General features: G+C 38.8%; 1 protein-coding gene across 1 annotated transcript; it reads left to right on the top strand.

Moving 5' to 3' along the window:
* The first annotated feature begins 199 nt into the window (after positions 1-199).
* vbp1 (von Hippel-Lindau binding protein 1) lies at positions 200-10156 on the top strand. The gene is made up of 6 exons (XM_023295313.3): positions 200-358; positions 3717-3841; positions 4213-4279; positions 5796-5894; positions 6040-6178; positions 9456-10156. The coding sequence occupies exons 1-6, from the start codon at positions 278-280 to the stop codon at positions 9530-9532; spliced, it is 588 nt and encodes a 195-aa protein (XP_023151081.1). The 5' UTR covers positions 200-277; the 3' UTR covers positions 9533-10156.
* Positions 10157-15613: the final 5457 nt, after the last annotated feature.

Genomic DNA, 15613 nt, shown 5'->3' with positions numbered 1-15613 from the left:
ATATATCTTTACTTATGGTTATATTTTTAGTTCATATTTTTCTACTTATTTGTATATTTTTTGTTCATATTTTTCTGCCAATGTTCATATTTTTCGGACATATTTTTCTGCTTATATTTACATTTTTATTTCAGATTTTTTGATTTATAACTCTGTCGGCTGCAGTTAGCACCAGTGGCCGCCGGGGGCAGCAGAGCCTCCGCTGTCCCCTGCAGACGGGTGACGCCCTTCTGCGCATGCTTGTGCGTCAGGAAGGAAGGAGTAGCCTCTCTCCAGCATGGCGGCGACCATAGACAACAGCAATGCCATACAGGCGGCCAAGAAAAAGCACCTCGGGATCCCCGAAGCGGTGTTTGTGGTGCGTAAACTCTCACATTCTTCACCGTGTAGCCCGACTACACCGCCGGACACACGTTAGTAGCTGTAGCCGGCGCATCATGCAGGCTAGCAGCTAGTTAGCCGAGCTAGCGGGAAGCTAACAGCTAATCCTGCTCGCTTCCATCTATGGACATTACTGTGTGATGGCGAGCTGCTTCTTATTTCCAGAGCCTCGTTTCCTCTTTAGGCTGTAAGATATTCCCGCTAGCCACACGTTAGCCGCCCCCCAGTCACCTGGAGCTGCTTTGCTAACGAGTTTCTTTTTAGCTTTAGACGAAGCGTTAGCTGCTTCTGTCTCCTCCTTTCACCGATGTGGAGTGAAATCACCTCCCGACTATTAGTAGATGCTGCCGAGCAAGGACTGCACGATGTTGGAAGAAAAATGACATGTTCTTCTGCGATGTACTTTATTATAGAATAAAATTATATTACTGAAATTAGCTAAAGTATTTGTAAAGGATTTCTGATTCCAGACAGATGGGGATGCTAATGTAGAGGAGTGAATCTGCATGCAGAATAAAAACTAATCAGCAAAAAGCTACAACAAAAACACCATTTGGGGCTTCTGCAGTGGTGGAAAAAAAGTGTTTGGACACCCATATCTCAAATTTTATCATGAAATATTTGTGGGAAAATCTTTTTTGTGGTTCCAAGGGTGTGGCTGAATTAGACAAACACAAATACAAATGATGTTTTTTTGTTTTTTGTTCACAAGAAAAACTACCAAAACTTAATTCTACCAAAATGATCCAATACTCAAAATGTTTTGTTTTTATGGAACCAATAAATTTTAGGTTTTTAATGGCTTTTTTTTTTAGGATGGGTTTAGTATTTTGGCTGTGATTGGCCGAAAGAAATTACACTTGAAGACCTAAAAGTGATTCTTAAAGCAATATTTCACAAATGTATGAGGTGTCCCAAAACTTTTATCCACCACTGTATGATGCAAAAGTAATCTAATAATCTTTCAAATTCAAATCCAGCTCTGAGCTTTGATCTAAACAGACAAACAAATGAGTTGTGTAGCGACCTGTCCCTGTCTGGAGCCAAAGGATTTGCATCTTACTGAAATTCTGTCTTTTTACGACCAGATCTTTTTCTTAAGTGTTTCTCTTTTTTCTCACTCACTTTGCTTTGCACATAAAGAACCTTTAATTAGAACCCTTGGATTAATTATGTTCTATCAGATCAGTCGGGGAACAAAGAGAACCGCATCTTTTTGTATCAAACTGGGGGAAAAAGGGGGGGGGGGGGGGAAGCTGTGTTCTGCTGTGTATGAGTTAGTTTTTCTAATTTGTCCCACAGACGAGGGCTGAACATTTTGTGGAAAGTGTCCAGTTGCAATATTTGAACAAAAATCCTGCAATTTGTGCTTTAAAACCTTTAATTCGGTATTTAATGTGATAGATTTAAAACATGCGGTGGAAAATTAAGACACACACTATCTAAATATCAGCTACTCCATATTCAGAAATAGTTTCACTCGTGTATTTGTTCCATTTTTATGTCTACATACTAAAGGACATGAAATAATTAGCGTAAAATCTGGGACTGTGTTAAGTAAAGTAACTATTATGAATAAAATAATGCCAATAAGTGAATAAAATGACCATAACATTCTGTGCCACTGAAACAGTAAGTTCAGTCGTTCTTTGATCAGTTTAAAGTAATATTAAATAACAAATTATGATGGAGACGTCCTGCATGATGAAGCTTCTGAAGCAGTGGTCCCCAACCACCAGGCCGCGGACCGATACCGAGCCGTGGGTCCTTTGGTATTGGGCCGCACAGAGAGAAAAAAAACGGTTTATTTTCTATTTTATTTCTGGCAGAGTCTGCCGGATGTTTTATTTTGAAAAAATGACTAGATCGTCTTCCCGTTGCTTCCATCTGTGCTTGTTTCTCACACTTGATTTTAAATGAAGCCGTTAATCTGCCAAAATGAATAAAATCCAAACGTCTCTGGAGAGCTTCTTTTAAAAGAGGGAGACACTTGATGCTGACGGTTAATATTTAGCAATAACAAGTCGTTTTATTTGTTTAGTATTAAAAAAAAAAAACAAACAGAAAATGATCATTATTACTCCACCAAAGAACACGGCTTAGTTTTGTGACAATCGTGTACATTTGTCTGTCTTTCTGTCCGTCTGTTAGCAACATTACTCAAAAACGGAATAACAGATTTGAATTAAATTTTCAGGGAAGGTCAGAAATGACACAAGGACCAAGTGATTAGATTTTGGCAGTGATGCGGCTTATAGTCTGGATCCTTGGATTTGTTAAAAGATTTCTGTATCATTGTGAGATAGCAGCACGGTGTCACTGTAACCATGACAACAAGTGAACACTACGTCAGCTGCCTGCTGATGATCACATGATTGTGATCCTACTACAAATCCACCGCTGAGGACTTATCAGGACTTATCCATCAGAAATGATACAAGGAACAACTGATTAAATTGTGGGGGTGTTTCTGAGTCCCATCAATTCCTGCTGCCTGCTACATATTTAGGTCACGTGATTCAGTATCTGTACATAACGTACACATGCAGAAGACACGCCTGTGCTCAGCGCAAGGTCATTTTTTATTAAAGATTTCACCTGTCAGAAATGATACGACGGAGCAGCCTTGTACTGCGCTCTGAGTGCTTTTCCTGTTTTTTATGAGCGTGATGACCGGCTCATAGAAAATGATCTTGCTTGAATCTGGTTGGTGGTGCAAAAAAAAAGGTTGGAGGCCACTAGTCTAAATTACATCCTTTTTAATTTTCTTATTGCATCATTTCAAATTGCATTGCAGAGTCAGAACTTAATCTGTGAAAATTAATCAGCAGCAAACTGCCAATTTTTTGTATTTTTTTTGTTGCTTTTCTTTTTTCTCTCGTAGTAAACATTACAATTTGTACTTTAATAATCTAATCTTGGGTTCAAGAAAACACGCAGTCACACAATAAAATCAATTTATTAATGAAAAAAGATGAAATAGTTGTAATTGTTGATGGAATTTTCTCTGATTGGATTTTTTCTGTGTGAGGATGTGGGCAGCTTTAATAGATCCACAGTTTTCGTAGCAGATGTTTTGACTTACTGCAGAAAAAGCATTTCTGTTCTAGCTAATAAAAGTTCTTTTTAAAATTCACAGCAAGGCCTTAAGTTGTGTATTTGTTGGTCTGGTTCAACATTGAAGTTGTCAGAAATCACAGTATGAGCTCATTTAAAATCAGTCTGAGCACCAGGAAGCGCTATAAAGGCTACATCTCACTAAACATTCAGTACTTTATCGTTGTTTAGCATCTTGACTCACCGTCTGACGTTTTCTCTCTTGCTGGATTTCTCAGGAGGATGTCGACTCATTCATGAAGCAACCCGGCAACGAGACGGCCGACGCAGCGCTGAGGAAGCTGGACGAACAATACCAGAAATATAAATACATGGAGCTCAACCTGTCTCAGAAGAAACTCAGGTAACATCAACAGAAGGACATTTAGCCAACTGTTTACGGTTGGTTTCAGAGTTCGTATTTACATGTTCTGCCAGTGGTTTGTCCCTGATAGGACAGTTTTTAATTCATGACCAAAGATTTCATCGTGTTTCTTTAAAATTTAATCTGAAACAGCGGAATTTATACACAGCTGCTAAATGAACAACATTTATCTTCATGATTAGCTGCGATGCTACGTCCTTCTAATGTTAGATTTTTTTTAAGCCGCTTGTACTTTAAAGAATTTCCATGTTTATGTACTTTATTCCACTGCATTGAATAATGAATATGAATAATGAATAAAAGGCGTCCTTGATTTAATCAAACATCTTTTTTTTTCTCTTTACATTTAGGTTGAAGAACCAGATCCCACAAATCACACAGACACTAGAAATCCTTCGACACATGCAGAAGAAAAAGGTGAGAAACCAGCTAGTGAACTACTGTAACTGCAAACCTGCTAGATTTCCATGGTAACTGATGCTGTGGAGCTAGATCTCCATGGTAACTGATGCTGTGGAGCTAGATCTCCATGGTAACTGATGCTGTGGAGCTAGATCTCCATGGTAACTGATGCTGTGGCGCTAGATCTCCATGGTATCTGATGCTGTGGAGCTAGATCTCCATGGTAACTGATGCTGTGGCGCTAGATCTCCATGGTAACTGATGCTGTGGAGCTAGATCTCCATGGTAACTGATGCTGTGGAGCTAGATCTCCATGGTAACTGATGCTGTGGCGCTAGCTCTCCATGGTAACTGATGCTGTGGCGCTAGATCTCCATGGTAACTGATGCTGTGGAGCTAGATCTCCATGGTAACTGATGCTGTGGCGCTAGATCTCCATGGTAACTGATGCTGTGGCGCTAGATCTCCATGGTAACTGATGCTGTGGCGCTAGATCTCCATGGTAACTGATGCTGTGGAGCTAGATCTCCATGGTAACTGATGCTGTGGCGCTAGATCTCCATGGTAACTGATGCTGTGGAGCTAGATCTCCATGGTAACTGATGCTGTGGAGCAGATTCTGTTCAGAGCTTCAGATTAAAATAATCTGTAAGAAGCGTCTCCCTTTAACTAAATTGTTTTCTGACTATTATTTATGAGAGATCCAGATTCTCAGCTGAGGTAAAATGTTTTGTCTGTAAACCTGTTGATCTGTACGTTACTAAAACCACTGAATGAAGCGGTGTAGTTCCAGTATCACACACTGTATGCATCGTGTTGCCATGGAAACCCAACATGTATTCAGCTGGTGATGCAGACATCGTATAAATATGTTTTTATGTTTGGTCTGTTTACCCAGATTACAACACTGATTATTTATCAGTATTTATTACAGAGAATATCCAATCAGTAACATTAATTTCACTTTGATTTGGCCACAAATTAACCTGATTTCCTTCGTTAAGAGACAGAGTCAGACCTAAATGCACTTCAATATCATATCATGTTTAAATATGTGAAGTTTAACATTTAACATTTTTAATGTGCAGCTGCATTGATCAGTAAAATAAATACATTAACACACGTTAAGTGCATTTTGCTGTCATACATTTTTATATTTCTCATCGTCCTCCATTAAAACAAACTGTTGACTGAAACAGCTGAACACCATTGGTTCATTTTGTGCAGAAGAAAGGTCACATGAAGCATTAAACTCCTCCTTCAGCGTGAACAGAGTTTGAAGCAGAAAGTCTGAGTCCATAAAGAAAGGTGAAAAACATCTTCATGATATCTGTTAACTCTGAGGTCTTAGTTTCTGTGGAGTCGACTCACGTTGAACTGGCTTCGTAGTAAAACCCTCTGCACTTGTTGAATCTTCTGTCTCTTTAAGTGAAGTTAACACCAACAGATCAGGGCAGGATGAAGAAAACGTGTTGGAAGAAATGGAAATAAAGGCCTTCCGACTAAGTTTTCTGTACTTTTTGCCCTTTAGGAAACCACAGAGCCCATGGACACACACTTCCTATTGGCTGACAGCGTTTACTGCAAGGCCCTAGTGCCGCCCACCAACAAAGTCTGCCTATGGTTAGGGGTGAGTTTTATTCACCGTCACAGTACCCGGGTTACCTTTAGATGAGACAAAACAAGATACTGGTCAGTTTTGAAGCATGAGAAAGGTCCGAGGCTCCCGAATCAAACCTCACAGTCGTGTTGTGTTTGTATCACCCGCCTCCAAGGCCAACGTCATGTTAGAGTACGACATCGACGAAGCCCAGGCTCTGCTAGAGAAGAACCTGTCCACGGCGTCTCGCAACCTCGAGACGCTCGAGGAGGATCTGGACTTCCTGCGAGACCAGTTCACCACCACCGAAGTCAGTATCCTTCAACTGTGTGGGTTTAGTTAGAAGGAGCTCTGGTTGTTGCAGCTGTTTTCCACAGCGACGGGGTAAATGAAGCTTTGTGAAGGGCTTGAAGGCATCAGTATGGAGGTTAGTCTGAATACAAGTGGACCCGCTGAACCTGAGAAAATCACAGAATCTGAAGATCCAAATCATTAAATACAAACAAGTGTCCTTTCCAGTTAGAGACAATGTTGTTGCTGCTTCTGTCTGCACAATGTTCTGAGCTGCCTTTTAATTAGGAAAACTGTTTCTGGAGACAATAACAGACAAATGAAACCTAAAAAACAAATGAAATGCTATTTATTTTTCCTTTGCTTTCCACAATAATAAAAAGAGTCTGAAAAAAGTCATGTATTTGCAGTTAACTACTAATTAGAAAAAAAGTCTAGTAGCAGACCTACCAATATGTTAAAATTAAACAGATTAAGACATTTTTTTATCCATCGTCCAATAAGTAAAATCAGAGCATAATAACCTATAAAGAGCTGCAAAAAAGGAACGTTCTGAAAATACTCACATTTAAGGAACAATTTTTATTATTTATTTATTTATTTTTTTTTTTACAAACATCATGAACAACCTGAAATTTCTGAAGAAAAATAAGTTACATTTCAACAACATTCAGCCTCAGTTTATCTTTTACACATTACAACTTCCAGATCACAGAATGTCTACAAAGGAACAAAACATTTAGTCACATCTGGATCTTAACAATATAGTATTTTACTTTATGATCAAAATGACAAAAGTCAGACAAAAAGAGATAAAAAAACAACAAAAACAAGACAAAATATTATGAGATACAAAACGACCAAAAAATGGACAAACAACAATAAGCCAAAAAAACGAATAAAGCAAAACAAAATGATTAAAAAAATAAGACAAAAAACACAAGCGAGACAAAAAGGAAGCGCAAAAGAGAAACAAAATGACAAAAACACGAGATAAATGACAAAAATCAGACAAAAAACAACGAAGACAAGACAAAATATTACAAGAATGAGACACAAAACGACAAAAATGAGAAAAAAATGACAAAAACATGAAACAAATGACAAAAGTCAGACAAAAAACAAAAACATGACAACATATTACAAAAATGAGACACAACAGAACAATGAACAATCTAGTATTTTACTTTATGATCCAAACAACTTGTCATGGTCTAGAAATTATTTTAAATTTACAGTTTTACTCATTTCTAACTACAGTTAATGTTTTCTCTGTAATTTCTACACTTTACAAAGTCGGGCCGTGGACCGGATTGGACCCTCTGGTGAGCCGGTTTTGGTCCACGGGCTGCATGTTTGACACCCCTGTGCTACAGGAAGATAACTTGGGATGACGTCGGCAAACAGCTTCAAGGAAATACCTTAAAAAAGGGGAAACAGTAATTTTTCCTTCACACAGTCCAGTTTGGTTCTTTTGATTGGAGCACAGAAGCTAATTAATGTTGACAGCATCAGCAGCAAAATGTATTTTAGCCTCCTAAAAAAATAACAAGGCCCATATTTAGAATATTTTTACAGCTTTGCCTTGCTGTCGGATGGAAGTGGAGCTTTGATTTTGGTCTCTTCAAATCCACTAGACTCCATTGATAAAAAAGAACAACTAGACCTCGCAGGAGACATAAGTTTGTTAGTTTGGATACAAATTAATGTCATGAAACAGCAAAGTGATGCAACGACACAAACAAACCCACCAGCAGCTCCTGTGTTCTGCATTTAAAAGAGCAGAAATGGATTTAACCACCTCATACAACCCATTTAGAGACACCAAACTCTCACATAACTTGTCTTTATAAGTACAAAGACTGTTATTTTGTAGAGAAATGCAACGTGTCCACAGGATCCGTGGTTTCCCACATGTAAACGCGTCGCATCTGAAAATCGCTTGTTTGGTGGTCGGATCACTTGAGGGTTCACTACGTGGTCACTAGGGCTGGACCAGAATATCCGAGTATTCGGTCGTGGTCGTGGTATCCGAATATTAACACGCTTCACTTCGCCCGTGTTGGTAAATGGAAGACGAAAGCCAAAGACGGAGATATCCACGCTAATGCTATGCTAATGCCGTCGGACTCCGGAGCAAGATCAAACTTCTCAGAAATACGTTTTCGAGACTGAAGGAAAAATTACTCACTTTCTCTCGTCTGAGGTGGTTCTAGTTTCTGACATCCTAAATGCCGGTGCGTCTGCCAATTGCAGTCACCCTAAATCACGTGTAGGTACCAAGTCACCCCAAATTACTCTGCAGGATGTCACCCTTGACCTCTGTTTCTCCTAAACTGAGGATGTAAACATGTTTATGCTCTCTGTCCCTAATATGAGCCAAATATTCGAATATTAGTCATTAATTAGGCCCTGTGCAGTAGCTGAATCTGTCCTCATTTTAGTTCACGGCTAGTTTAGACGTTTTACCAAAGTTTCACGGTGCGTCGGACCTCCATTCGCCGCACCAAATTTGCATCAAGTAGAAGTCAAATCTACTTTATTCAGTCCTGGTAGACGCACCGGATCACAGCTTGAAACGCACCACAACAGAACCAACAATCAATGCAGTATGTTTCACATAGACAGTGAATGGGACGCGGGAAATTGACGGATCCCGTGGACACGTACCTTTATTTAACCCTCCTGTTGTCCTCATTTACAGCACCAAAAAATATTGTTCCCTCGTCTGAAAAAAAACTTCTCCAAAAAATTCCCCAAATTTTTAAAAATTGGCAAAATCTTCAGGAAGAAAATCCCTTAAAAGTTTTTTTTTTAAATCCCGAAATTTGGCAAGAAATAAAAAATTTTTTAAAAAATTGTAAATATTTTCAAAAGATGAATAAAAATATCCCGAAAATATCCTAAAAATATCTAAAGTGATTCCATATATATCACTAATATTTTCTTTAAGAACAGTCAGGAAAAAAATCTTTTTTCTGACTGTTCTTAACGAAAAAAATTTTTTTAACATTTCTTTTTTCCACCAAAAAATGTTCAAAAATTTCCCGCAAATGTGGAAGTATTCACTGTGAAAATAAATATATTTTTCCACATTTTCAAATTTTAAAATGGGTCAATTTGACCCGCAGGATGACGCGAGGGTTAATAAATGTTTGACTGTCTCAGGTTTTCACAGTTTCAGACTAACTGCAGGTAAGTTTGTCATGTTGATGCTTCTACAGCCTGTTTTTAGACACGTTTCCCCCAAATAGACTCATTTCTGATGAATTCCTTCCTTTAACCCGTCGCTCCTCTCAGACATGGCACGAGTCTACAACTGGGACGTGAAGAGAAGGAGCAGAGAAAACATCAAATCGGCCGAGAGCAAGTCTTAATATCAGCGAGTCCACTTCCCTTCCGCTAACATCTGTCCTCGGGTCAATAAAAGAAAAAAAAACAAACCCCGTCCCCCTAAATCATCATCACAGTGTATGTTCACCCCAGACTTCCACCACTACTGTTTTCTGTTGATTTGTTACTTTTTAAAGTATTTTTTCAAGTAAAAACTAACAAAAAAAGGCAATTTTTTTGTATTCTTTTTAATGATTTGTTGTTTTCTTTGGCAGATTGTGAGTTGAGGGTTCTCTTGCATTGTCTTTTTCCTCTCTGCATTTTCTTTTTTTTTCTCCTCACCGACCTGAAACGTCTGTTTCTTGTCGGCCGCCGTTGACTTTCACATGTTGGACTTTCAGTTGTTGTTAAGACACAGAATCCGGCTCGTAGGGCGACGATAACCTCAGCGGAAGACGGAACTAGTTCTGCCTTGTGGCTTCAGTTTTCAGAGGGATCATCCTGCTTCAAACCTGCTGCTCCTCCTCCGTCCTCAGACCTTCCACACTCCACCATCTCCTCCTCTTCCTCCCCCTTCTTCTTGCCACCGTTCTGTCTGTATTTATTTGTCTCTCACTGTACTCATTAAACAATGAATGAAGTAAAAGGAGAACATTTGGGCAAAGAGACGAGAGCTTGACGTGGTGTTTGTTTTCTCAAGACGAGAAAAGGGTGAAAGAAACTTATAGCGGATTATTGGTGCACAAGTGCAACATATATTACGGTAACTGCAGTCAGGGAAAGCAGGAATTAGTGAAAGATTTACGATTCCTTTATTGGTGGATGAATGCTTTAAATGCTGCTAATTATTTCACTTTTTTTTTTGCTGAAATACTGCAGATTTTCTCCTCTTCTGTTGAAAGTGCATGCCAGCCATCCTATTTTTCCTCTAATCTCCCCTTCTTTTACCTTTTCCTCTGTCCTTGGAGGCCTGTTACGTGATTTGCAGAGCCAGAGCTGCACAACCAACAGTGTACTGTTAAGGGACGCTCGCTTAATTTGACCCCCCAAAAAACAGTTAAGACATAACTTTTAGTCTAATGTTCCTCCGCTTCATTCAAACAGATCCTCTTTCTTTCATATTTGTCTCACACATAAGGACTAATTGACTAAATTTATACCAATAGCCGCTTGTCAAACCGTCCAAAGATATTGTTTAAATTTAGACTGTTATTAGCTATAATTTTACTCCATGTTTTTTGTCATTTTGCAGATTTTCCCTCTTAAATTACAGATAATTTGTAAAATACCAGTGTTAATTTACACGTTACCTATAGAAAACACAATGCACATATACAAATGTAATGTGTTCAAGCAAAGTCGCATCATTTACTGCATTTAAATCAACTAAAAACATCATTATTTGCCCTAATTTTTACAATTTGTCAACATTACAATGTTTTTAATTAGGGTTTTTTAATATTTTTTTCTTGCACCCTTCCAGATTTCACTTTTTAAAAAAGAAATGTTTATTTATAGTATTCAAACAGAGCCATGTTATTTGATATTTGTCATGCACATGAGATTTAGTTAATTCGTGATATTTAAACAGTTTTTTGTGGCGATTTTTTTGTCATTATCAGATTATCTCTGTTAAATTACAGGTAACTTGTAAATTACCATCATTAATTTATTTACATGTTACTTACAAAAAAAAAACAGGCCATAACTATAAATATTGACAGTAATGAGTTTTTTACTATGTGTGAAAGTGAAATCGCACCATTTACTGTATTTTAATCAGCTAAAAACATCATTTGGCCTAATTTTTTTTGCAGTTTGTGAGCATTACAGTATTGTTAATTATTTTTTTAATGCATTTTTTCTTGCACTCTTCCAGATTTCACAAGTTTCTTTATAGTATTTGAGTTTAGAGTGTTACTGAGATCCTGACTGATCTCTTAAGGGTCAGGGTATGTAAAAGACTGATCACAAGCTGTAACAAAAGAATCCTCAAAGACCTTCCTTATCACCTTGATCAAACAGCTTTTTTCATCCCATTTCCTGTTGCATCAGATGTGTTTTTTCATCCAAATGGTTTCACAAGTTTCTGAGGCTCCTGGTAAAACCTTTTGTAACAACGATACATGTACTCCCAAACCGTTCTGGTAATCAATTGATGGGTTGTTCTTCTTAGCTCTTTCTAAATTTGAATATTTTCCTGTTTCTGTCCTCCTCCGTGATGGTAAACAATGTTTTTGGGTTGCAGACAAAACAGGATGTTTGAGGACATCATCTGAGCTTTGGTTGATGGACATTTCTCACTAAAGATTAATTGATAATGAAGACTGTAGTTAATTGCAGCCCTCATTAACCCGTCTGTATTGTTAAGGGCAGAAATGTGTCTCTAATGCAGACCTGGGCATCCTACGGCCCGCGGGCCACATCCGGCCCGCCGGACGACCCTGACTGGCCCGTATGATCATTGGAAAATATTAAAAGTCAATGCAAATATATATCATCACAATACATGCAAGCAATACGCCTGCAGTGCTTTTATTTTGAAAGATCTGCTAAATTAACGTTTTTTCGCGCGTGCTTTCCGTACTTAGCATAAGGTTTATGCGCTGATTGGTTTGTTGGTCAGCTTCAACCCAGGAACATGTCTGCTAACGGCAAAAAAAGAAAGATTGATTCCGAATGCAGAGTTTTTAACAAAACATGGACTTCCAAGTATTTCTTCACTGAAGTCAGAGGTAAAGCTGTGTGTCTAGTTTGTGGCGAACAGATCGTGGTGCTCAAGGATTATAATCTGAATCGACATTACGAGACCAAACATGGCGGAGAAGTACAAACATTTGACTGATGCAGAGCGGGGAGGATGTCTGAAGGTTTGCTAGCTAAACTGCTAAAGCAGCAATGACTTTGTTTTACCAAAGCTCACATCAAGGGATGCAGCAGTCAAGACGAGTTTTCTAATATCCTACAAAATCGCCAAAAACAGTAAACCATTCTCTGATGGAGAGTTTATAAAACAATGTCTGGTGGACTCTGCAGCGTTTATATGCCCGGAGAAGAAAGGAGCGTTCGTTAATGTGCCCCTTTGGAGGCGAACCGTAACGAGGCGGGCGGAGAGCAGCGCCGAAAATCTGGAGCTTCAGCTGCACAACAAAGTGGACGATTTTGACGTTTTCTCCTTGGCTCTGGACGAGAGCTGTGATGTCCGTGACACAGCTCAGTTACTCATCTTTGTACGTGGACTAACAAAAACCTTTGAGATGACGGAGGAGCTGGCAGCTGTGCAGCCAATGAAGGGAACCACGACGGTGAGTGATTTGTTCACTGAGGTAAATACATGCATGAACAAGCTGGGACTAAAATGGGAGAATTTGGTTGGTGTTACAACTGATGGCTGTCCAAATTTGACAGGGAAAAATGTTGGACTTTTGAAACGGATGCAAGATAAAGTGACTGAAATAAACCCAGAACAGAAACTGATAGTTTTGCATTGTATTATACATCAGGAGGTGCTGTGTAAGTCAGTGCTAAAAATCAACCACGTGACTGATGTTGTAACTAAAGTAGTTAACTTCATCAGGGCAAGAGCATTGAATTACAGACAGTTTGTTGTCTTTTTGGAGGAGATGATAGTGAACATGGTAACCTTGGTTACCAGACAGCTGTCAGATGGATCAGCCTGGACAAGATGCTTAAACGAGTTTGGGATCTGAGAGCAGAGATTCAAGAGTTGGACATTGTACATCATTGTGTTGTGTAATTTACTGTTTATATTGAGATATATTGAACATTGCTGTAAGTGTAGTGGGTAGCTGTTGTCTTTCTTTATGCTTCACAGTCATCTTAATGTAGATTTAGAAAAACTGACAACACCTCATAGCGTTCATGATGAACAAAAACTGACATGATAAGGCAAGTTTCAAATCTCTGCCAGCTGATGGTCATATTGTTGTAGAATAAATTCTGAGTGATGCTTACTTACTTCGCTTGTAAAAACAGTGACTGCTGAAAAGTAATTAAAGCATTTGGAAAGTCAGTTTCACATTTTAAGTATGTCTTTATGATAGTAAATATCTACAACTCAATAGGCAGCAATCATAGTTTGAATGAAAAAACAAAATCTTTCATTAAATAGTTGTGTTCTGTGTTCCACATTTTCATTATATTATTGTATTGTTTCATTTACTGTTTTTATTGAGATACATATTGAGCAGAGCTTTTAAGTGTACTGGTCCAGCCATTAACAACCGTCAAAGTTTCTCATGTGGCCCCGTATGAAAATTAATTGCCCACCCCTGCCTTACAGACATTCCGGAACTCGCATTTCACCATAACGACATTTTTTACCTAAATGGAATTCTGGAATTCGCGTTTCACCTTGAAGACATTCTGGAATTTGCATTTCATTTCAACATTTTTCATCTCAACAGAATTCTGGAACTTGCATTTCACCTTAAAGACACTCTGGAATTTGCACTTCACCTTCCGGAACTCGCATTTCACCATAGCATTTTTCACTTCAATGGAATTCTGGAATTTGCGTTTCACCTTCAAGACATTCCAGAGTTTGCATTTCATTTTGACAACATTTTTCACTTCAACAGAATTCTGGAACTCGCATTTCACCTTAAAGACATTCTGGAATTCATGTTCATCATAAATACATTCCGGAATTCACGTTTCACCTTAAAGACATTCCGGAATTTGCGTTTCATCTTAAAGACACTCTGGAACTCGAGTTCCAATCTAAAGACTTTCCAGAATTCGCGTGTCATCTTAAAAACATTCCGGAACTTATGTTTCACTTTAAAGACATTCCGAAATTCACATTTCACCATACAGACATTCACCTCAGCGGAATTCCGGAACTCACATTTCATCTTAAAGACATTCTGGAACTTGTGTTCCACTTTAAAGACATTCCAGAATTTGTGTTTCACTTTAACAGCAATTTTCACCTCAATGGAATTCTGGAATCCGCGTTTTACCTCAAAGACGTTCAACATCCCAGTTTGCAGTTTGCACGATGCTGCAGTTGTGTTGACAGCGGCCACGTTAGCGAGCAGCAGTGTTTTGTATTCTGTGTGAAAGCTGCCTTCGTCAAACCAAATGCTGCCAAGGATCCGGCAGAGTGCTAGTAATTCACCCTCTACGTTCCCTCTGGAAATCAGCCAAGAAGCAGATTGCTTCGCTGTCAGACGTTGAACTGCTTTCTATCATGTGAGCGGCTTCCTTCAAAGTCGCTGTCCTCGATCACTTCTCGTGTCCCCAGGCGACTTTGTCAGCATCTCTGAACGTTCAAATCTCTGTTTGCACCCAGTCGAGCCTCAGATCAATGAAAGACTGAAGCCGTTTGTGTGGCAGGAGAGAAAAAAACCTGACAGGGTGGGCTACAAATTCAGACAAAAGTGTGCTTCAAGCTCAGTAACATCATGTGACTTACTGAAACAGGGAGCTGGAGAAGGAAACTAACTTCTATTGCTGACAGGCTGCAGTCGAAATGAAAACATTAAGAGCAGCTTCTCGATTCAAGATGAGAACCTCAGTGTGCGGTTCACAATGAAATGTGTTTTACTGGAATCTAGCATCTTCAGGACGAGACCTGACTTAGCAAATTCCCTGCCGTCTGTTTTCTGGGTCCATTTCAGACATTTCTGATAAAGTGTTGCCCAAAACAGAGAGAAGTCTAAGAAGAAATACCAATCTGTCATTTTCAGAGGTGGTTTGCGAGGGGAGTCTTTGAACTTCATCTTGCAACACTTCAAAGCTTTTTAAGGCTGCTAAGCTCTCAAATTAAAGGAAAAGTGGGAGACTGACTAGCAAAAGCGAGTTTTTGCTGAAATTTCAAGAATTTAAGTAAATTTTCTCAAAAATTAGTCTCAAAAAATATTGTTTCCTAAGTAGTATGCAAATGTTCTTTACCCATGAGTCGCATTTATTCTCTTTGGAGATGCACTGCTTTGACAGAACCTCCTTTTTTTGTTTGTTTTTAGTCACGCTTTGCCCTCCTTTGTGTCACTTTTTGCATTTTGCAAGTGCATTTTAAATGTGAATGTAGAAAGAAATGATTGATGGCAACAACAAAACACTGCAAGCAAGCACAAATGTCAAAGAAAGTAAATTCCCAA

Source organism: Amphiprion ocellaris, chromosome 23, assembly GCF_022539595.1.
Source record: "Amphiprion ocellaris isolate individual 3 ecotype Okinawa chromosome 23, ASM2253959v1, whole genome shotgun sequence".
Taxonomy (NCBI): Eukaryota; Metazoa; Chordata; class Actinopteri; family Pomacentridae; genus Amphiprion; species Amphiprion ocellaris.
The sequence above is the reverse complement of the archived record's forward strand: the minus strand, read 5'-3'. Positions and strand labels throughout refer to the sequence as shown.